General features: G+C 31.2%; 1 protein-coding gene across 1 annotated transcript in view; it reads right to left on the bottom strand.

Annotated features, from left to right (window-relative positions):
* Positions 1-23,835, bottom strand: part of LOC149080703 (G protein-coupled receptor-associated protein LMBRD2) — a 33,644-nt gene that overhangs the window by 4,574 nt on the left and 5,235 nt on the right. Inside the window, exons 2-14 of the mRNA XM_089239916.1 lie at positions 23,378-23,588; positions 20,715-20,835; positions 19,539-19,629; positions 17,768-17,935; positions 17,033-17,243; positions 14,349-14,423; positions 13,674-13,778; positions 13,077-13,254; positions 10,296-10,471; positions 9,578-9,711; positions 8,384-8,492; positions 6,126-6,327; positions 3,390-3,503 (exon numbers count right to left, since the gene is read on the bottom strand). Of these exons, the coding sequence (XP_089096042.1) occupies positions 3,390-3,503; positions 6,126-6,327; positions 8,384-8,492; positions 9,578-9,711; positions 10,296-10,471; positions 13,077-13,254; positions 13,674-13,778; positions 14,349-14,423; positions 17,033-17,243; positions 17,768-17,935; positions 19,539-19,629; positions 20,715-20,835; positions 23,378-23,551 (1,858 nt within the window). The 5' untranslated portion in view covers positions 23,552-23,588. The remainder of the gene's footprint in view (positions 1-3,389; positions 3,504-6,125; positions 6,328-8,383; positions 8,493-9,577; positions 9,712-10,295; positions 10,472-13,076; positions 13,255-13,673; positions 13,779-14,348; positions 14,424-17,032; positions 17,244-17,767; positions 17,936-19,538; positions 19,630-20,714; positions 20,836-23,377; positions 23,589-23,835) is intronic.

Raw genomic sequence — 23,835 nt, 5'->3', positions numbered from 1 at the left:
GGGATAGATATTTAGTATATTACCGGTGTGTGCTAAGAACAAACGAATGGTCTATTAGAGTTTTCACATTGTTGAGTAATGCGTTAGGTGTAACAAAACAAAAAAAAAGAAAGAAAAAAGATTGAGTGTCTGTAAGATTTGAATTGAATATAGAATGGTTGTTGCATCAGCACTTTGCAAGTATGAAGAAAATATAGTTCCACGTAGAGAAAGGCCTCCACTTTTGGATAAATCTGAAGATGACGAAGAACCTGAGTGAAAGCAGTGAAAACTTGTTCCTCAACCCATTAAAGATTTTCACCTGGATGGAGTGAATCACTTTCCTTGATACATGGATGATAAAAATGCATCAAAATGCAGATTACCAGGATGCACATCAAGAACCAGGGTGATCGGTACAAAATGTCAAACGTATTTGTGTGTTTTGAAAAATAATTGTTTGCAGTTTGACCAAATTGGTCCTTGCGCCAATAAATCCAAAAAATAATTTTTTCAAGAAATGCCATTTGATGTAATATATAGTATATATATTGCTCCACTTGATAATCAGCACTGAGTAATAAAACGAACACATGTCAATTCCTGATGCCTGTTGGGAGTTAATGTCATATAATGTTGTGTTTCAAATTTGTAAATAATAATTATACATCTAACTATAGATGTATACTTATTCTCTATGGTTAAAATATTAAGTGCTTCCACTCATTTGTGAATCCTGAGGTGTGTACCTAAAATTTCTAGATCACCTGAATCATTACAGAAAAATTTTCTTCTCTATTACAGTCCACAATCACTAAAGAAACATAAAATTGACAAATATTTTTTTAGCTGCTTTTGAAGCTTCAGGTTTGAAGAGGATAAGGGCTACCGGCAGTCATTTTGACTGTGGCTTCTTTTTAAAATAATTTATTTAATCACTCTAAATTTTTTGAATAAGAATAACAATCTTTTTCTACATGGTTAGTTTATTGATTTTGAATAAATTTAACCTTTTCTAAGCATACAGGGTGCCCATAAAATGACTCTTCAACTTTATACATGAAAATATAAAGGACAGTTGTTGACAAGATTTACCATGAAAAAAATGCTAATAAACATTGTATCATACATTGTTACATTTTGATGATGTGCCTCTTTTTACATGTGTATATTGCGGTTTTTTCTATTCAGTCTATTTAGTTGTTTGAGCAAGCTATGTATAACAATATTATGTCACTATAAATTTCTCATATTGAGGAAAAAACTGGCGCATTACTAAAATTTCATTCTACAAATTATTTTATAAAGAGTACACAAATTAAAAAGCAATACCTCTTTGTCTTTCTTTTTTATCAGTATTATCTGTGAAAGACTAGTCACTTCCAGAATCTTTTCAATTCCAGGAAGATCTTGTTGGATTATGATTTTCTGCTACATCTACCCATACTCTTTTGGGTAGATATAGCAGAAAATCATAGTTTTCATTTGCCAGAGTTTGCATCGTAAGTCTCCTCAGACTCAGATTCATTTTCAGAAATATCATTTAGTACCGATATAATATCATTATCGTTGAAACATGCCTATCTTCTATATAAGAGCCATTTCTACACACTCTAAATGAACCTGTTCCCTAGAATGCTTTTTCACAGCAACTTTCATGCTGCATGAAAATTTATGGAAAGTATGGCTGGCAAAAAAAAAAAAAAAAAAAAACTGAACATGCCGGATGAACGATCATGAAAAAGTTTCCTCAACTCTGATATTAGAGGCTATAGCTAAATAAGAAATAGTGTTTTGATTGTGAATACACAAACTGCTGCACAACAAACATTTTTTTTATTATCTGTATGCTACTAGTGAATATGTATTCATGTTGTGTGTGCCATCAACGAATGATAGGGGACTAAAAGCAAAAGCATACAATGCACGCCTGCCACAATGAGAAAATATACCCAATTTACACATAGCAGTCAAAATGACTGCTTTTGGCCATTCTAGGTATAAACATTGATAACTCCAGAACAAAACCTAGAAAGTCTTCAAATTTTTGTACACAGAGAAGTAGAGAAATAATGAAAAGTCATCAAAAACTCACTCTGTACATCAAGTACTATCAAAATTACACCATTTCAAAATCAAAAACCGTCAAAATGACTCCAGCCATTCTAGTGTTAAATACTATACATTTGTCGATGCAACAGTGAGAATCCAATTTTTTCCCCTCAAAATAAACGTTTCAGATTCCCATAATCTTTTAAATTGGAGTAATAAAAAACATAAAAGTGGTATTTCATAATCAGCACATTTCCAATACATATTAGTTACATTAGTCAACAGATTTTGGATACCTTTTGTGAAATTTTTTTAAAACTACTTTTCATATGTTAATTCTTAATGAATATGAATCAACATTACATGAACATGTGGGGAAAATTTAAAAAGCATCTGAAACAAATATAAACTCTATAGCTCATTTCAAAGTGGAATATGGAAAATTGTCAGCACAAAAAAATAAATTTAATTCTGATTTTTACACACTTTCAAACAATAATTAGAAGAAACATAAAACACTAAAAATTTTTAAAGCCTTCAGTGATAAAAAAAAAGTTAAGTAAAATTTGTGTCTTTATTATAGAGATGAAATTTACCCCCCATAAAATTTGAAGAAAAAATTAACTGACCTCTATTAATAATTATAATTCTTTATTTATGCCTATTTTTACATTTTGAAATAATGGGAATTAGAATACAGCAGCATTCATGTAAATCAAGCTTGCCTACCAAATTTGACGAGCATCATATTTCTCAATTGCAAAAATACACCCCATATCTCAGCCACCTCATTTGGCATTTGGCCTGGTATTTGTGTTTTGTTTTTTGAAATTATTACTAATTCTAATGTGCGACCATACTGTAAACACATTTAATTTTAAGAAGAAAAAGAGTGTGAATTGAATTTTGGAAATGGAGAAAAATGTGCATTTTAGTATATAGATCCCATAATAATGAATTGGTTAATTCAAATTTTTTTGCAGGCCAGTCCAACTCTGAATAAATCCTGTTCCACTATACATTCTTTTTCATTATTAGACAATTAACAAATAAGAAAACTAGAAGGGCAAAAGTGAGAATTTGAAAAATGCTACTTTGTTATTTAAAAAAAATGAAACAAAGGTTGGAATCCTATTCAATCAATCCAATTCATTAATACCTAATTCACAAAATGATTTAAACGGCAATTATAATGCAGATAAGGAATTACAAAGTTCTACCAGAGCAAAAACAGAAACAAGCTTATAACAATAATTTTGTCTGCGGTTGTGAGCTCTCGTCGTAACAGACTTCTACTGTATGCATTAAACTCTTTGCATTAAAAAAAATAAAAATGAAAAATAAAAACAGAAATTTACTTGTGCTTTTTGCACTTAGTCTGGAATTGACAGGGGCATCTCGACCTACAGGAAATCTCTCATGAAATATTCGTCTTGTCTCCAGATCTTCTGATCTTAAACGTTTATTTTTCTCTACAAAATGAGAAAATTCACACAATCAAAAAAATTTATTTGATTGATCATTAAAACAAATATAAATTCAGGTTGCACAAAGATTTTAATAAGGCTAAACAAGCAATGCAAATGCAATTAAAAATATTAGTGCAAATAATTATTTTTTTCATTATTCAGCTTTTTATCTTGTACCTGCATATGAGTATTGACAAATAATTTTTGTGTCTATTAGAAACATTGAATTCAAAGTAATGCCAAACTTGTCATAGATAAGCCATTAATAAAACAGGCTTTTATTCAATATGAATAAACTCTATAGCCTAGACCAGTGGAGTGCAAACCGTGGGTTGTGACCCCCAGCTGCAATTGAAGATAAAAGAAGCATAGACATCAAACAATAAAAAGGTTTTGTCATCAGAGTATAAAAATATATATGAACAATCATTAACAGATGCACACTTTGCTGCATTTATTCTAAGCTCATCAGTGCTAACTTCTAATAGGGAATTAATGTCACAAAAGAAGAGGGGTCTTGAATTTATCAAACAAAAATGTGGCTCTGGTTTCTTGGCAATTACATTAAAGTTTTTGGGAAAGTGCTAAAGTGATGCTAAATAATTTTTTTCTCACCCTAAGGTTGTTCATACAATGTCTGATTTTGAATGGTGGAATAGTTTTTATGTTTTGGGTAAACATACAATTACAGAGAGCAATACGTGATTTGTAAACATGGCTAACTACAGCCAAATCATTGATGCCTGTGTTGAAAGGGTTTTTTCAAGGTGAAGTTCATTCCAAATAGCGAAACAGATTAAGAGTAGGCAAAGCATTCAAACTAGTGTTTCTAATGAAACAAATGAACAATTTTTCACACAGGGTAAAATTATTTAATACTTGATGTAAGATATCTGTTCAAAAAGTGTTTTTTTCCCCTTTTCTTAATAAAATGTTCTGTTACATTTCACAAGTATATGATTCTTTATCTTTAGTTTGCAAATATTTTTTAAATAGTCATTATTTTTGTAAGTTTATAAATTTCTTTAATTTTATATTCTTTAAAGAAAGCCTAGATGTGTGCATAGACTAGTGTGTTAGTAATATATATATATATATTTTGTTTAAAAAAATCAATAGAATAAAAAAAATCATGATTTAAATCAAATCAATTTTTAAAAAAAAAATCAAAAACCCTGAAAATAATACACGTAGCTATGTATTAATTTATTTCTATTAATATAATTGGTTGTATCAATGCTAAAATTTAAACAAATCAACGCAGTGATAAAATCATATAATGTAATTTTATTAAATTCTGTTTGTGATCAAAATACGTATCAAGTTAATACTTATACCAGGGGACTTCAAAATTATATAGGTATTTTCAAAATTGAAAAACAATGATAATTAATATGTTAGTATGAAGGGAGAAATGACAAACAATATTGTTAATGGTCAAGCAAATATTTCGAAGCGAAGAATCATTTTGAACTCAGATGATTCTATCTGAATCACATTGTATATCAAAATCAAGGAACAAACAGCTCCCTAAACTTCCAATTTCGTAATAAAACAGAACTGGCAACTGAATATTGAAAAATAATTTGATTTCATTCATAACTAATTGCGCAAATTAGAACCAAGAGAAAAAGGCATTCCGAAAAATGTTTTTGAGACAGCAAATTCACTTACGCAAATTGGAAACCAGAACATATAGTCACACTGTGTGTGTGTGCGGGGGGTGATAAATTTCTTGTCTAAAGGGGGTCATGGTTTAAAAAGTTTGAGAACCACTGCCCTGGGGCTCAATGCATCATCCATAGAAAATGCATTGTTCTTATGGGGACTGTTTATTATATTTTTTTAGCTGTGTGTGGTTTTTGTTTTGTTTTTCCCCCCCATGCAGTATGTTATATCAGAATTATTTTCTAACTGAAGGGAGTCTTTTCCATATCTTATAACCACAGTGTATGTTTGAAACGGGGTATGTTATAAGAGGTGAAAATATGCATTGAAGTGAATGGGACAAAAATCAAGGATTAAGAAACTGTATGATATATCCATGGCGTATGTTATATCCAGGTATCCTATAAGTGTACTTGACTGTATTCATAGTAAAAAAAGTACATGAGTTCAGGATTATAAAAATGCAATCAGAAATACTGGACATTGCCCAAATAAAGTGGTAAATGCACAAAATATGACAGTGTTTATCTGCATATCTTGGTTCAGACCAATAAAATAATGATCACCAACTCAAGTGAATCATGAGAGACACTTCCAGACTAGCCAATATTAAGGAAAAACACCACCCCTCTTGAAAATACTCTTCCTGCCATCACATGACCTTGGATTTTTAGAAAACATTGAATACCAGTTTTCTTCAAAACAGGTTTTCTTTCCTGCTAGTGACACAAACGGCTCTCCTTACGTATAGTAACAAATAAGGAAACAATGGTTTGACTGTTTTTTGACATTTTCAAAGTTATAAAAACAATTTAAGTACCATATTGTGTAAGTCGTGCCCTGCTAAATTTCATGAGGACTATTCAAAAATTGAAGATTTGTATCCAGAACATAAACACATGGATGCACACAGCAACAATTCATTTTATATCCAGTTATATATATATATATAAATACCTCTCTTTATTAATTCTCTGCCTTCATCAATGAGATCAGTGGTCATATCGTCGTTTTCAACAAACTGTTCAAAGCCCACCAAATGTAAACAGCGGCTACCAAGATTGAAATAAGTGGCCAAACATACAAAAACTATGAGAATAGGAAAATATATATTGAAGTAATCTGATATGATTGGAATCAAATCAAGATGTCCCATTATCTAGAAAAAAATAAAATAAGTGTTGGCATGAAAACTGTAATAAAAATCACAAGTAAAATTTATATGATGAAAATACACACTATTGCAATTTATAAAAAATAAAAGTTAAAAGTTGATTAAAACCATGGTTTAGAAATTGATTTTTGTCTCAATTGTGGCTTTAATAAAAAGTAATACAGTCAAGTGTCCCTACTTAGGACAATTTTTTTTTTCAGAAAACTTGGAATCACATTTTATATATGTGCCATACATGAATAAAACTGGCAATAAAATTTTGAGAAAAAGTTTTTTTTTCTTATGAAAAACTATTTTTTTGTAAGTCCGAAATTTTTTCCATTTTAAAATGTCCACTCTGTTACGGTCATTTGGGAAATATATATTTATTAAGATATGAAGTGATATTTTTATAAGAGAAAGAAAACATTTCACTGCAAAATTTTGCATCCCATACTTCATTGATTCTTCTTATAATGAAGGGAGTTTACCATCCTACAATCTGGAGAAGAAAACGACTATTCTAGGAAAAAACATTCTCACAATAGTTGCTGTGGTTTTCTTCTTTCTAAAAGCAGTGTTTTCAGCTGTTATTATTTTTTTTATGCTAGTGTTTGTTTGGAGAACCTATCAATACAATAAAAGGCAATTACCTTGCCTAAAGAGTAAAATTGGTTTTTCTCTTCATTGTATGCACAAATTTTGAAGACTTGCCAAATCATGTAAATTTTTATACAGAACTTGAAGACAGGTGTATAGAAAGGCAATGAGATATAATTATACAATAATAGAGTTTGGGGGGAACTCTATTTATCAGGAAAGATATCCACGCTTTAATGACCAAATTTCTTACATCTTCTGCACAAAATTACTTGTCATTACTTGATTTAAATCCTTAGGGTCATGGCCCCCACATCCTGATGTGGGGCCCCTAGGATGGGACCTTTGGTGGGCCCCCAGACCAGACTTTTCACGGGTCCCTTTATAGTGAATTTATGGCATGAAAAAACAAAAAAAAATGATGAGAATCGTCCCGGGCCCTGTCAGCCTCCTCCTTGTGGGGGCCATACTTAGGGTCATCCATGTTTAGGCATACCTATATCTTTATGTTACTCCACCTGTTTTATTAACTTTTCGTCTTTTAAACAAAGACTAAGGTAGGTAGGTGCAATTTCCAAGGTACAATAAATTTATTCTGGAAAGCACAGAAGTAATCAAAAATTTGTTTTGAAAAAGGTGTGAAACTGGCATGAAAAAAAAAACAGATTAACTGAAAATTATGGGTTTGATCACAAACAACTCCATCTACACCATAGAATGCTCTCAGGGTTTGAACAGAACTTCAAGATCTTCCCATTGAAAGATGTAGTTTTATTGGAGAGTAGGAATGAATTCTCATTAGTCAGAACTGAGAAAAAATGAGTTGCTGCACATAATTAACCCTTAATATTATTTTAAAAAATCATAATTTTTGAATTTGTTTTTTGGTACGAGTGATATTTTTTGGGTTTTTTCAGCACAACCATCCACATTTTTTCTTATCAGATTTGTATACAGCAAATGTCTGGATCTAGCCAACCAAATACTTGAATTTTATTACAGTAGAAATTGAATTTTAATAAGTTAAAATATTAAATAAAAATGCATGCATCAAAATTCTTGAATTCATCAACATCTCAAATTCTCAGAAAATATTAACCTTACAGCAGATTAACTGCTAGAGGGAAGATGCAACTTTTGTTCAAAGTTTGATAACAGAAGGAGAGAGACTGTTTTTTTTCCTTTTCAGGATGGTATAAGAATATTCATACAGTATTAAATAATAGAAAAGCTAGAGTATTTCTCTTTCTTGGTTTTTTCATTATTATTCTCAGAGTTAAGGGGGCACTATCAGCTGCACGCAATCAGAAAAATATTCTTCAAAAAAGGTGTGGCATTTTGCAGGAAGTTTAGTGATTTCCAATGCGGATCAGTAAAATGTTAAAAACTGCTTAAAGGGTTGAAACACCTTTATACAAGGATGGTCATGCCTCATGTAATTTTACATAAAAATATTTCTTACCCTAGTATATGCCGTTTCTTCTATATTTCCATTCTTGGTTATATGATTATCAAGGTGAATAAGTCCCAAAAAATTCAGACAAAGAGGTGGGGTAAGCCTGCACAGCATCCTTTGTCAAAAAAAAGAAGTAAAAAAAAAAACTAAATCCTAAAAAAACTGTTTCAGACTTTTAATATTAACAACAAAATGCATTAGACTATCAAAACAGACTCAAAAATAGTTACAATAAATTAATTACAATTAGCATAGACACTGGTCAGTAAAGTTGAGCTTATTTGTATGGTTACCATAAGATTATGATTTAAGATCTTACAGTTCAAACTATCTGCAAGTGCATAGCACGGTAAACTGAATTTAATGCTCTTATAATATATTATAAATAAGCAGGCCAAACAAATGATAGTCACAGGGTGATAAGTCTAGAAGTTTTTGTAATGTCTATTTTTTATTGCAGCAGCGCTGTGGGTTCTAGCATTATCCTCTAAAAGCAGCAAACAGCGGATGAAGATGAAACTCCTTTCTGACCTTAACTCATACCTACCTTAACTCATTGAAATAACTGTTCTTTCTTTGTGATCTTTTCCACAATTCCATGGCTTAGCCTTGCCGTTTTGCTGATTTCATAAACGTTTAGTTGCAACCCATCAAGAGTGAGATTACAAATGCTCTGAATGTTCCTTTCTGTAAAGTGGATTATTGGTTGCTAGGAATGACGAATATTTAAACTTTGTTTTGATTCATGCAAAGAATTTCTTGCCATTTGCATACTTGCAGTTTCAACATTACGTTACCTCAAAACTGTGCTTGCAATCTAAGCTAAACATCTATGAACTTGACATTTCTATTTGTTGAAAATTTTAGAATGATATTGCATGATTGCAGCAAGGAGCTTTCAGTTACTATACTCATGGTAATTATTACTACAAAAACTTGAATTTTAGCGATGCAAACTTTCCACATTGCTTACAAAACGACAATGTTTTATTGTTGCTGGATTACTTAGGGTTAAAAACCGCATTTGCTATAAACACATCACTGATATCTGATCTGCTTGAAAAAATAACCTAATATCTCCTAAAAGATCTGCTGATTGAAAAAAAAAAATACCGTTTCTATTTATTAACTATCAAAATATTGTACATGAAAGTACTTTCTCCAAAACATCAAGAAAAATAAATCTGAAAACCAACTTACATGCCACAAAAAATTAAGCTATATTCATTTGTTTGATGATGGGGAGCAAGATAGTAGATATTCAATAACCGAACTCTGAAGACAGTGTAATATGCGCAGAAGCATAGATATGCAATTGTTGATATCGAGATAATCTGGAAAAAAATAAAAAATTCAGTCAGACTTTCAATTCATGAACTGAATAAAATTTAAATTATTTACAATTTTGTGGGTTTTTGTGCAGTGTAAGATGATTAAAATTCAAATCATATGAATATCTGATGTCTTACACAACCTAGTCAGAATTAAACCTAATAAATATATTTTCTCATAAAAATGTATCATACATGGTGGGTGAAACAATATTTAACACTGCAAAAAAGTTCAGAAAAAGACAAATTAGGAATTTTTAACATTCGAAGCCTTAAAAAATAAATATTTAACGCAGTGGTTCTCAACCTTTTTTGACTCGCTCTGAGCCCTTTTAGTTTATAATTTCTATGGAATGAGCCTCATAGGTTTTTTTAAAATCAAATTTACTAATATATTTTATTTTTCTTGAGCGGCCCTTGGGAAGGAAAAATGGAGCATCGGTTGAGAACTGCTGATCGAAAGCATAAACTTCATTCAGTGATAGGGCCAGAATTTGATATATAAATAAGCATCCAATAAAATTAGTAGGAAAGGTATCATGGGGGATAAAATATAGGAAAAATAAGCTTTATAGTATTGATCTTACCTCAATAAAAATGTAATTATTTTTAGCCGATTTTATAAAAATGGCAAAAAGAGATAGTGTTGGACTTTGAGTGAAGAACGTCATCTCAGACCACACAACAACAGCACCAAAGACAGTTAAAATAACACAAATTGTGCGATAAACCCAATTTCGGAAAACAAATTGCCAGTACCATTCTAAAAAAAAACCACAAAGATTACATTAACTATCAAATCTGCTGAAATATCACAAAAATCTTGTTTGATAATGGTCAAGAAAACATAGCATGTTTCACTGGGATGGAAATGCACATCAAATAAATTCCATACTTTTACTATCATATCATCACTCCTACATTCACAACTTCCCTTCCTCTTTATTTAAGCTATAGGGGAAATTGTTGGATTTTGACCATAGTAAACCATGAAGCACTTGAAATAGTTTTGACAGTATTGCTTTCTAGCTGATGTTTTTGGAGTGCAAGCGATTAGAAATACATAACCTTACAACTGAACATGGTTTTAGGTCTATGATAATGACAGAGATTTTACAAGTAGGCACATAAAGTAAAAAAATTGTGTTCTTGTTTTCGCTGAGTTTCTGCTCAACATTTCAAGTTTACAGAACTATATTTAGTAATGATAATCTATGTATTCTCCTAATAAATCTTATCAAGTGTTTAATCATACCAAGCATCATGAAAAAGATATGAATATTTTTCACAAATAATAGAGCATCGTGCACCTTAAAACAAAAAAGATCATGTACCTTGGAACAGTATAAAACCGGAAATTTTCCTAGTTTACCTTAGAATACTCAACACACTAATTTTTAATATTTTTTATATTTATAATAAATATAATAAATATAATAAATTTCTATTTTAAATTTTATAGTTCTATACCTTTTCTTATAAAAACTTCAGCTATATCCCTCAAAGCACAATATGCCGAAACCTGTGACATACATCACAGAACAATTAGTGCTACTGTAGAACAATCTGAAAGAATTTTAAGAAAAAGTGCAGAAAATGCTATAATGAGGATTTTTATTACAGAACATTCCCAGTCAGCTGAGGGCTCATTGCAGAACAATGCAAAACATTCTGCTATATTCATTTCTTCTCTTCCATTCACTTTTGATTATTTCCCAGTCAAAGTTGTTGAAAAAACATAGTTTACAGTGTGAGATGCATCCAACAAAAACTTTTACTAAATGAATTTCCTTAGGAGAGGTAAGAAAATATTTGATTGCTTATCCGTGCCAAGGATACAGCAAATGTTCACATCACAGATCTTGTATCTCTAATGCAATCACCAAGCATCAAAGGAACTGACAGAACTAAAGAGATTCTAGATTTAGAAATATAATTTTCTTTTTTCCAAGTATAATAAAGAGTAATTATGCATTTCATCTGTATAAATACATTCTTAAATCCATTATTGTTACTTTTGTTTATACATATTAATAATCATATTTGTGTCATTATTTTGATATTTTATATTTCAATATATGATTTATATAAAAAAATACTCATTATATTATTTTTCCTGTAACATTTGTATTTTTTTATCTTTTTAATTTTACTCTGTTTCAAGATACAACAGTGCATGATTCCAAGTACAAGACCCCTTGCTGTACCTCGAAACATTTTGCTTTTTCAAAAATCCATATTTCATGATTACAATAAGAAAAAAATGGTAATTTAAAATTTATATGATGTTTCATACAGTATAGTGTCATTAAAAATGAATTTAGTGACATTTTACAGTAAAAATTGCCTGAGGAAAAAAGTTTGAAAAATAATGTGCCAAGGTATAACAGTCTCCCCTAATTTAAAATAACTGTAGTATTATTGGACAACCAATTTTTCTCAACTTATGAGTTTAAAAAAAGAGGAAAAAGCATGAGAAAACTTCAAAAATATTCCCAAAACTAATTTTTGCTGTGAAATCTTACAAAAGAAAATACAAGCTTCAATGGAGTTTCTAACAGTCTTAATTTTTTAAAGATTCCTAAAAAAATTTGATATCCACCTAAATAACATTAGAAAAATCATCAGATAATTAACAAATTTATTTTCCCATACATAAAATAAATTAATAAAATTTTTCACACATTCTTTAATTTGCAGAGATTGAAACATATGCATTCCTTCACTTGAATAAAGTAATATATTTCTTTCAACACAAAAACAGGCCTCATCTGCATCTCTCAGAAGTTTTTAAGGTATTTTGAAGTTACAGTTTTAGAAGGAGTCTTGTGAAAATAAAATGTAGTAAGAGAAATCTGTTGATTCAGTCTAATTATTTGCCGCTGTGGTGGTCGAGTGGTTATAGTGACGGATTCACGATGCGAGGATCCGGGTTCGAACCCCACAGTGGTGGTCGGCTGAAGTTGGTTTTCTGTGGTCCCCAACTTCAAGGCGCAAATGCGAGCCGATCTCCCCGTTAAAAAGTCTCGCCACAGAGAGCAACAGTCCTACAACGATAAATCATTCAATCATAACACTTCACTCATAGTTTGAAAAACTCGTGGCAGATGGCAGCACTACACATAACAAGCACTACAGAGAAACAAAAAAAAAAACTTCACGTCAGGTTTCACTACACGTACACGCACATTCCCGCATATACCGATTCATTGGGGGTTCCGCGGGGGGGGGGGGTGTAGCAGTAGTAGGTAGGGCTCGGGGATCCATGATGTTCTTAAGTCAGCCACCTCGTTGGGCAATTTGCCTGTTGTGGCGTTGTATTTGTATTTGTATTGTATTGAAAATGTTACACAAAACAAAATTCTTACCAACTTTAGGAGAGTAAAAAAAACGTAGAAAAGCTGGTCGTTGAGGCATAAAGGTATGTTTAAATGTTCTTTCTCTGCTTTTTTCATTTCGAACAACATCTTCCCAATAAAAGGCTCGCTCACACAACATGTTCCACTGACAATGAGTTCTATTGTACATCTGAATAGCTCGGATAGCCTTTGCATTAAAAAAAAAAATAATGATTTAAGAAAATGTATTTTCAAGTATCAATATTATTCAGTTATTTATTGACAAGGTAAAAAAAATATGAATTAAATAAAAAACTTGAAGTGAAAGAAATGAAAAATGTACTAAAATATATGCGCAATATGGTTCAACGGAACAGAACTAATTGAATGAAAACAGTAACCCACTGACATGTAAATGTGAACATTCACTTATCTGTTCTGTGGCTCAAAATGAAAAAAAAAATTGTTTGAGAGGGTACTTGGACTAATGTACTGAAGTCAGTCAGAAAAAAACTTTTGTCATCTTTTCTGACGCTCCTAAAACTGATGAAAATTGCATGCCATAAAATTAGACTAACTTACAACTAGATAATAATATACAATGAACTTTGGAAAAATATGACTTACTTGCTTGTGAAGTTTGGCCAGAGCTTTAATACTGATAGTTTCTGAAGTATGCCTGGTACTGTCACTGTTTCTTCCACAATGAAAAGAGTTTTTTATCCCACGAAACTGAAAATAAAACATTGGAAAAAACTAAAAATCACAAAAAAAAATCGCAAAATGATTTTATTTTTGATATATGTGGAGAAAAAATTCTTTAGCCATGAAATATATCGTGTGACAAAAAATTTGTGAACTTTCGGTGTTGGTAACACTGACATAAATTCCAAAAATATTTTTCAGTTTTCAACACTAATTTATTAATTACATATAGAAAATTTTAGGTGCAAATACCAATTTTTTAAGTTTACTACGGATTTTTCAAGTCCTACTGTATATAAACTTATACATTTCATTTTATTTCTAAGAAGCATTCGCAAAAAAAAAAATGTTAGAAAATTATAATTTTGGTTCTTTTTTTCTAAAATAAACAAGCATTAAACAAATAGAAATAGTTGAAGAATATTTCACATAGTAGTAGCAAGAAACATGAAATGTATGGGAACAAAGTTAAACAGCCTAAAATTCAATGAAGACATAATAATAAAACTTATTTTTAGAATAACTTCAGAAATAGTTTTGGGTGAATATACAATTATCACATTTATTTCTGTTTAAATGCATAAAATTTCCACATACCTTAGCAATTATGAGATCTACATTCTGTTTTATTTGATGGCCAACTGGCACACTGTTTGCAATTTGTGTTAATTCCTATGACAACCAAGAAAAAGAATTAATAAATCTAATAACAGCAATATCTGTTTTTGCAATTTTTATTTCTTAGTATGATAGTAGCTTGTTATATACAGAGTGTCTTGTAAGTGCTAATGCAGCTTTTACCTCATGAATTGTTTGTCATAGAGGTCAATTTCAGTTTTAAAAAAGTCCAAAACACATTCAAAAATGACTGTAGTTCTGAGAGGGGTATAATACAGTGTCATAAAATAAAAACATTTAAATTTTTATATAGTCCCCCCCCCTCCTCTAACTTCCAATTAGAAAGTTGTTGCCCTGCCTCGTCTGAGCCCAACAACAAAAATCTTATGGTTTTAAGTGCAATATTCGCTTGGATATTTGAATTGAAAAATGGGAAAAAGTTGGGAAAGAGCAACATGAATGGGGGAAAGGAAGCATTGTCTAGTTTTTTCTTTAGTTTTTGATTTCTTTCCCAACTTTTCTCTGATTTCTGAATTCAAATATCTCAGTGAATATTACTTTTGTTGTTGGGCTACTAATTTTTGTTGTTGGGCTTAGAAGAGACAAGGCAAAAACTTTCTTTTTGAAAGTTAGAAAACAAGGGAAACCTTAAAAAAATTTAGATATTTTTATTTTGTGACACTATATTTCTACTCTCAAAACTGGTAAAAGGCGATTTTTTTAACACATTTTGAGCATTTTTTTAAATTGAAACCATACCTCTACAATGAACGGTTAATGAGATAAAGGTTGTATTAGCATTTACAGGACACTGTGTATATAGCAGCATAGTACTTATATTTTCAAAAACAATTTCACAAAATACAGCACTTACACTCATGTGGCACATTTAGTTTTATTGTAAATTTTTTTTTAAATTAACTGATAAAATGGAAGACTAAAAGTATTATTGGCCATCACCATTGGTTTATTAAAATATATTTCACTTACATATGATAATCGGAACTTACCAAGTACAGTATTTTTGAATGGAAAGTTTGTTTGTAGAATTGAAAATAAAACAGACCTTATACAGTAACACATTGGTGTAACATCATTCACTTTTAAGATCAGCCTGTATGCAGGCTATCCTGTAAGTGCAGTGCTAGCACTGCCTTTATCTCATTAACCGTCCATTGCAGAGATATGATTCCAATTTTAAAAATGCTCTACAGGCGTTCAAAAATTACCCTGTATCAGTTTTGAGAGTAAAAATATGGTGTGTAACAAAATAAAAAAAAATATAAATTTTTTATGGTCCCCTTGTGCTTTAGTTGTTGCCCTGTCTCTCCTGATTCCAACAAAAAACATTCGATGTTTCTAAGTGCAATATTAAGTGCCATGTGAAAAATGGAGGAAATTTGAATAGTTCTGTGAATATTGCACTTAGAAACATGGAATTTTTTTTGTTAGCAGCAGAAGCGACAGGGCAATAACTTTCCAATTGGGAGTTAGAGTACAGGGGAACCATATAAAAATTAAATTTTTTATTTTGTTACACATCATATTTTCACTCTCAAAACTGGTACAGGGTAATTTTTGAACACCTGTTAAGCATTATTTTAAATTTGAATCATACCTCTATGACTGACGGTTGATGAGATAAAGGCCTAGCACTCACAGGACACCCTGTATAACGTCAGTGTTTGAAAGTTTCTACTAGCATAAAGAGTAAGCAGGTTTTACTTATCAAGTCATCCTGCTTATAAAGTCATTTTTATATGGTCTCGACGGATGACATTATGCAGAGGTCTGACTGTACTTTCTCTTTTTACCTGACATCCATAAGAGAAAATTTGAAATGTTGTAACATTGGTTTAATTTTACGTGTTAAATTTGGATCAAATGGAAGAGCAACAATGTCTCTGGGCATATTTTTGGGCCAGTTATTGAGGAAAGTAGCAGGGTTTACTTTGGGAAATTTGTGAATGATGTTATTGATGAGATCAATGTTAAAACCACGGTCTATAGCAATAGCTCGAATGAAATCTAATTCTGTTTCCAAAGCACTTGACTCTTTATAGATCTTGAAGGCTCTTCTCGCACATGAGCGGAAAGCTGATAATTTATGTTAAGGAGAATGGCATGATTTGGTATGGGGTAGTAAAGAAACATGGTGGCTTTCAAAAAACTTTGGTATGAAAGAATGTACCAATATATTTAAAAATGAATAGTCTATTAATTTTATTTTTTTTTATGATCTGTTTCTTCCATGTAACTTCTGTAAACCATTATGATATCATAATAAATTTTGTGTAATTAAAAACATGTTCATTTGGAATTATTCAGAGGGTCATGTAAAAATTTCGTAATTTTCCAGGTTGTCTTGAATTTTAAGGTTTTATAACAAATATGGTAAATTTTCCCCGATTTGTCTTACATTTTCCAGCAATAATCAAATTTCTTGGAAATTCCAGTGTTTCCCTAACCCATATGAACCCTCTGACTTGTTCTCTAGTCTGTACATATATGGCACATGAAGCTGGATATTTTTGCAACCCATATGAAAGGTAGGTTGCTTGATTTCTTTTACTGATGTGACTTGAAAAAAAAAGCCACTTGTTACTCAAATCTTTTCCAGCACTAATATAAATTATATAGAATAGAAGGAACAAAATACTAACCTCTAAAAGATCATCAACTTTTTCTTCAGCTTCACATCTCTCTGAACTTAATTTTGAAGCTTTGAAATACAAATATTCAAGAGTGTAACCTTTCCTAGTAGTATTCCAACAACTTCTAGGAACTTCCACAAGACCATAACCAAGAAGCAGTACCAGAAGAAATAATCCCCATGTGTTACTTGCAGTTACACAGACAACTTTTAAATTTTGTCTAGAAAAATATAAAAATATATGTTCAGACAAAATTTAAATTATGACTAAACCCATACATTTGAATGAATAAGCACCATAAACATTACTGATATATAAAAGAAAGAATCTCCTAACTATGAAAACTGCAAGCAGCACATCTATATACACCTCAATTACTATAATAAAAGTATTATGTTTTAAATTATTTTATTTTTTATTTTTGGAGGAGAAAACAAAGATAAGCATACACATAATATAACGCAGCACTTTTTTTCTTTAAACCCTTTAAATATTTACACATATCATCAGAACAGTGTTCTCTATTCAAAAATACTTCTAGTTGGAAAATCAAATCTTATGCTTCCCTTCTTTTGTTAAAATTTTTTTCAATTTGAGCTTTAATTTTCTAAATAAGGTAATTTTGCATTGATTTGAAAAAATGAACAGCAATGTCTAAAACATTTTATTCAAGGTTCAGGTTCTTTGACTTTCTTTACATGCCTTTCAATGAAATAAAGCAGCTTATAAATATTAGAAACATACCCATACAGTACTATGCCAGATCTTACTGCAAGATAAACAAAGAAGAATCCAAAAAATATGAGGTAGCTTCCATAATATACTACATTTTCAAGAACAGCAGCTTTAAGCTTTCCAGCCATAGTGAAGTATCCAGATGTCGAATATGATTGCATCAATGGCAACACAATCCTATATAAATAAGTTTCCATAAATTTGGATAGTACAAAGTATGTATATAAACACAACTCTTTCAATAAAACTTATTGATTTTTAACTTCAATGATTGGAATAGCACAATTTATCTAACTACTAATAATGTATTATAATATATTAACTTACTATGTTTTAAGAATTGTATGTCATTGCATACAAAATCATACTTCATGTTCACAAAATCATAATTCACGTGTATAGAATTAACAGTCGTTAAGTGTAAATTAGTATTTTTAAACAACTTTATAGTCTCTCAAATCTCCAAATAGTTATTTCTAGTTCATACCCATTTATTGATGAAAATTGCTTGTGAAGTTATAGAAAATCTGGCTTTGTTGACCATTTGAATGTTTAGGATATGGGGCAGCAATTTATATCATTCAATTATTCAACAAGTACATGGTATGCAATGAATTTTCTGCTATGGTAATTGCACGAGATGAATTATTTTGATTAAAATACTTATTCGTTGGCATACCTGACAACTTTAATATTATTTTGTTGATACTGATTGGAGAGACTTGTACAAATTCTTCAGTTGCTGTTTGATCTTTACCAGGAATCAATCTCACTAGTTATACTCTTAATATCTCCATTATAGGTTGAAATATATTTTCTTTTAAGTGAAAAAGCTTTGGAGTCACAATGCTGTTATTCCTTAACCTCTATTTTGTAGTGATAAATCAAAGTCTATCTATAATTTGGAAGTTTGCATAGATAAAATTGGTAAGTTCTTCTTTGAATAATCTAATATTCATCTAAAATCTATCAGAAAATTCTCACTTCATCCAGTTCTTGATAAACTAGCAGTTTTGTAAATGTTACACCTGTCTTTTATCATTAGCTTTGGTAAAAAACAAAAAAGCACATACAAGATCATACAAATACAACGCCACAACAGGCAAATTGCCCAACGAGGTGGCTGACTTAAGAACATCATGGATCCTTGAGCCATTCTTTGTAAGCCCTACCTACTACTGCTACACCACACATGCACCCCGCGGAACCCCCAACGAATCGGTACATGCGGGAATGTGCGTGTACGTGTAGTGAAACCTGACGTGAAGTTTTTTTGTTTCTATGTAATGCTTGTTATGTGTAGTGCTGCCATCTGCCACCAGTTTTTCTAACTATGAGTGAAGTGTTATGATTGAATGATTTATCGTTGTAGGACTGTTGCTCTCTGTGGCGAGACTTTTAACGGGGAGATCGGCTCGCATTTGCGCCTTGAAGTTGGTAACCACAGAAAACCAACTTCAGTCGACCACCACTGTGGGGTTCGAACCCGGATCCTCGCATCGCGAGTCCGTCACTATAACCACTCGACCACCACAGCCACGTGTGGTGGTCGAGCAGTGGTCGGCAAGAAATATATACACATATATTTCTTGTAGTCCAAGCTTTTAATTTACATGGGGAAGAATCAATGTAAACTGAGAAGAATCATTATCTTAAATTGAGTAAAAATATTTCAAATTTTTCTGTTGATATATATATATATATATTTTATCAACCAAGCATTTAAATTCTATTACTTTAGATATAGGAAAAGTTATGTTTGAAAATGTTGAGTTCTTACCATGTTAAGGCTTGAGCTGTCCAATACACCACACGCCATAAGCTAGGGAGTGTTCCTTCAGGCATAATACTCCATGGTGGATCACAGTTCTCTAGAATTTAAAAAAAAATGTACATTTGAAATAAGATTTAAATAAAATAGATGTATATACCCTTGATCTTTGCATTACTATTTACATTATTTGTGATGTTAAATATCCATAATACTGGCTCAAATATAATCAATTTTATAATAATTTAACTTGAACAGGTGGTACATATATACATTAAAGCTTTAATTATGCCCCTCCCTTTTTGAAGCTGCACAGATACAGAAATAATTATTTTTTTTTCAGAATTTCTGAATGAAAAATTATTACATCTTCCATAAGACCTTGAATTTTATTTATTTTTTGGTTTGATTCACCATCATGGATATTTAACTAAATTTAATGCATCAATTATATCACAGAATCATAACCCTTAGACTGTGTGAATGGTTGTAGATATACCTCTCCATAACACACACAAAAGAAAAAAATTGCCTTTTTCGCCAGGAGTTAAGCATTTGTACTTCCTTTTAGAGAAGATAAATGGCTATCACAAAGAAAAAAAAAACAGTTGCTGAGGCGCTTTCATCCACTAACTAGGTTTCACAACATATTGAAGTCTTTGGGAATAGGAAATTGTATATACAGCAAACTTTCGGGAATTTCTGAAATCACATTTTTAAGTGCTTCACTTGAAGTTCCACTTTGTTTTTTCCCTTCCATAGTTTTGAAATTTATGAAGTGCCCCAAAGCAGAATGTTTTGAATTGTTCTGCAACGAGCTCTCACTGACTGGCAACGTTCTGTGGTGAAAACTCCCACAATGTTTTCAGCACTTTTTCTTCCAGATTGTTCGGCTGCAGCACCGACTGTTCTGTGACGTTCATCACAGTTTTTGGCATATTCTGCTTACGAAATGAAACGTCAAGACACTGATATAATATTTAGTTTTAGACAAATTTGTTTTATAAAGGTGTGAATCAAATCACTAATCATTGAACAGATAATATTTTGATTCCGTTTAAGACAGGTTTCTGTTTCATACAGTGTCTGTCTCTGACAAGCTTCACTGTATTTAACATTTTTTTCTTTGTTGTGATTAAAAGAAAATTGCAAATCTTTTTACAGAAAACTGGCCAGGTTACTAACCTTCAATCATGGTGCTGTTCTGCATCAGAAACGAATCATTTTGTGAATGAATATAAGATACGTTATATGACTTTTCAGTTGGAATATTTGTATCATCTCTCAAACATTGTCGATAAATAGCCTAAAAAAATTGAAATTGAATTAAAAATGCATGCTACATAAACAGTGTTCATACTCATTTTTGTAAAACACTTTCCCTGGCTTTTCCAGGTTTTCCAGCAAAATTTTCAAAAAAATTCCAGGTTTTTTTATAAAATCAAAAATTTGATGTAAATTAATAAAAATTAACAAAAAACGAATTATAAAATTATTTATATTATTTGTAAAATTAATGTTAATTACAATATCAACAACATCATAATTGTAGGTTATTAATTATATTCTTTTTTACACACATTTATGCTTTTCAAATGCGCCTGATGGAAAAATGGAACACAATTAAGGAATGAAAGATTTCCCTTTTCTGCAATTTCAATGCCAACAAGATTTAAGCCTTTACTGTTGTTTCTTTTGTGACATCAAAATCAGGAAGATTCTGGTTTTTATCTGCCTACACACAATTGAAAACAGTTTTCTTACCACATTACTTTCAAATAAAAAATACCCACATGGAAATCAAACTATACACATACGTTACCTGCCACTGCTAACTGAAGTCAACTTAAGAGATTATCTAACTGAGCTTTGTAACCATGGCTTTCTATGATGCATAGTTATGTTGTTTCCAGAAATATTAGAAGTAGTTACGATAAGGTTTCAGCAATACACTTCTCCACACTGACTTACAAAATCTTCATTCCTCCTCTGCAGTATCTATAGTTTTTTTGTGATACATTGCGATATTTTACGGATTATCAATATTTACAATGTTATCAGAATTCCCTTTTTTTTTTTTAGGGAAATTTTTCTTCATTTTTTCAATTAGATGACAGTCATGATTATTTTCCAGGACGCTGTCTGAAATTTCCAGGTTTTAGAATGAAAATAGGCTATTTTCCCTTTTTTTCAGTAAAATTTTTTTTCCTGACCCGTACAAACCCAGATCAAGCACTGATTAAAAACCATATGATCAGTTTTAGCTTAAAAAATTTTGTCTGAAAACAGTCCAAGTTTTTTAACCTCGTTATGATCACGGTGTAATATTACTTCCAAACTTCAATGGAATAAATTCACAACAAGTTCTCAGTGTTTTTTCTCTGTTCACCATCATGAAGCTTTATAGCAAACCTATTGTCTGCGGAAGACTTTTCTCCACACATATGATGTATCTTTCTATATATACTTGTAAGAGCGAAAGAGAACATGCAGGGTGAGGGTGAAAAGAGAATTCTAAAAACACCTCTTATCTATTATACTTCTTCCTTTTATGTATTTTTCTTTCCCCCCTCCCTTTTGTTTTTTAATGAGCGGTTAAGTTAGAACAAGGTTACCACATTTATTGCCAATTCGTTGAATAGAGAAAATCGAAATCATCAAAGAACTTCTCACACATCTGAGGGCTAAAAATTATGATTTTCACTCCTTACTTTCAAGCATCATTCATATGCAGCAGGACAGTAACTGGGGGGGGGGAATGGCAACTGCTCCGGGCGGCAAAATTTAGGGGTGGCAGTTTTAGGTGGGAACAAAGAACACAGTTACAAAATTATGGAATTTTAAATTTGTGGGGTGGCAAAATAACGTGTTTGCCCCTAATGTTCTTGCTAAATGCTTGTATGTATAGTGGTTAAAAACATCCCTATATTTTCAACATTGAATAATTAGCTGCATAATTTATTAGAATATTTTTATACGTGGCTTAAGATAAGTAATTGAATGAAAGTTCTGTTAATGTTTGAATATCCATTATGAAAAAAAACTTTCTATCAACCCAGGTAACTGAACCAAAAATAAGCGAAAAATAACAGTTGTGTGAAACTAGACAGCATTATGAATAGAAAGCTTATTATAATTGATTAACCTGTTTGCATAAAGTTATAAAAGTTTAAAAGAGCAAAACAAAAGAACTTCTCACACATCTAAGGGCTAAAAATTATGATTTTTCTCCTTACTTTCAAGCATCATTCATATACAGCAGGACCGTAACTAGAGGGGGGGGGGGGAATGGCAACTGCTCCGGGTGGCGAAATTTAGGGGTGGCAGTTTTAGGTGGGAACAAAGTACACTCACCCAGCAAGTGAGAGGATGTGGGTTCGATTCCCTGCAAGGGCAGTTGAATTTTGTCTCTCTTCTAAATTCATCTTCACATCAGCCAGCTGTTGAAAACCTTCATATTAGTCTTTTATAATCATTTCTTATTGTTTTTAGTATTAAACACAGTGTTCATTCTCTATAAAATGTATTTTTGGTATTTTGGAGTGTCTAGAATGAATTAATTGGATTTACATTGATTCATATGGAAATAATTGCCTCGGTTTTTGTCAGTTTTGAATTTTACCGATTGTTTTCAGATGGATTATCAACTAAAACCCAGGTATCCCTGTATATGAGCTAGGTCTGACTGTCCATTGTAATGCTCTATTCAGCCCATACATGTTGTAAGCATTTTTTTTTAAACCTTGTATCCTTACAATGGCGTATAGGTAATAAATCACTACATTTGAGCTAACCTTTTCACATATATGTATATGGAGTGAAGTTATTTTTTAAAAATTATTACTCACCGATGAAACATCCACTGGCAAAATGAATACAATCATAAAGGCAAAATACCAAGCTATAAACACATTGACTGTCACAAGAATATGATGGCTGCTCCAATTCCCATATTTGTGTAGCAAATATGCAACAAGAATGAACGTAGCACTTATTTCTGTTACCAATGGACCTGCACTCATACTGAAATTAATGCTCAAACTCTACTACATAAAACCTCTGAAATAAAGAAAAAATATATTAATCTCTATTGAAAATGAATGATGGATTAATTTTAATTTAATTTATAAAATATGGATTTTGACAACAATGATTAAAATATTCAATGAGACATTGCAACGGAATCAGTTGACATATAAAATTTCATTACTCAAGAGCATGGGAATAAAATTTTGAAAATATTAGGACTTAGAAGTTTTGAGGTGGAGCTCCTTGGACCTAATAGTCAAAACCTGATTTAACAACA

This window comes from Pholcus phalangioides, unplaced genomic scaffold (assembly GCF_987345545.1).
Source record: "Pholcus phalangioides strain wild (caught in Gottingen) unplaced genomic scaffold, Ppha-v1.0 ptg000011l_1, whole genome shotgun sequence".
Lineage (NCBI taxonomy): Eukaryota > Metazoa > Arthropoda > Arachnida > Araneae > Pholcidae > Pholcus > Pholcus phalangioides.
This window is presented reverse-complemented; position numbering and strand designations above follow the sequence as displayed.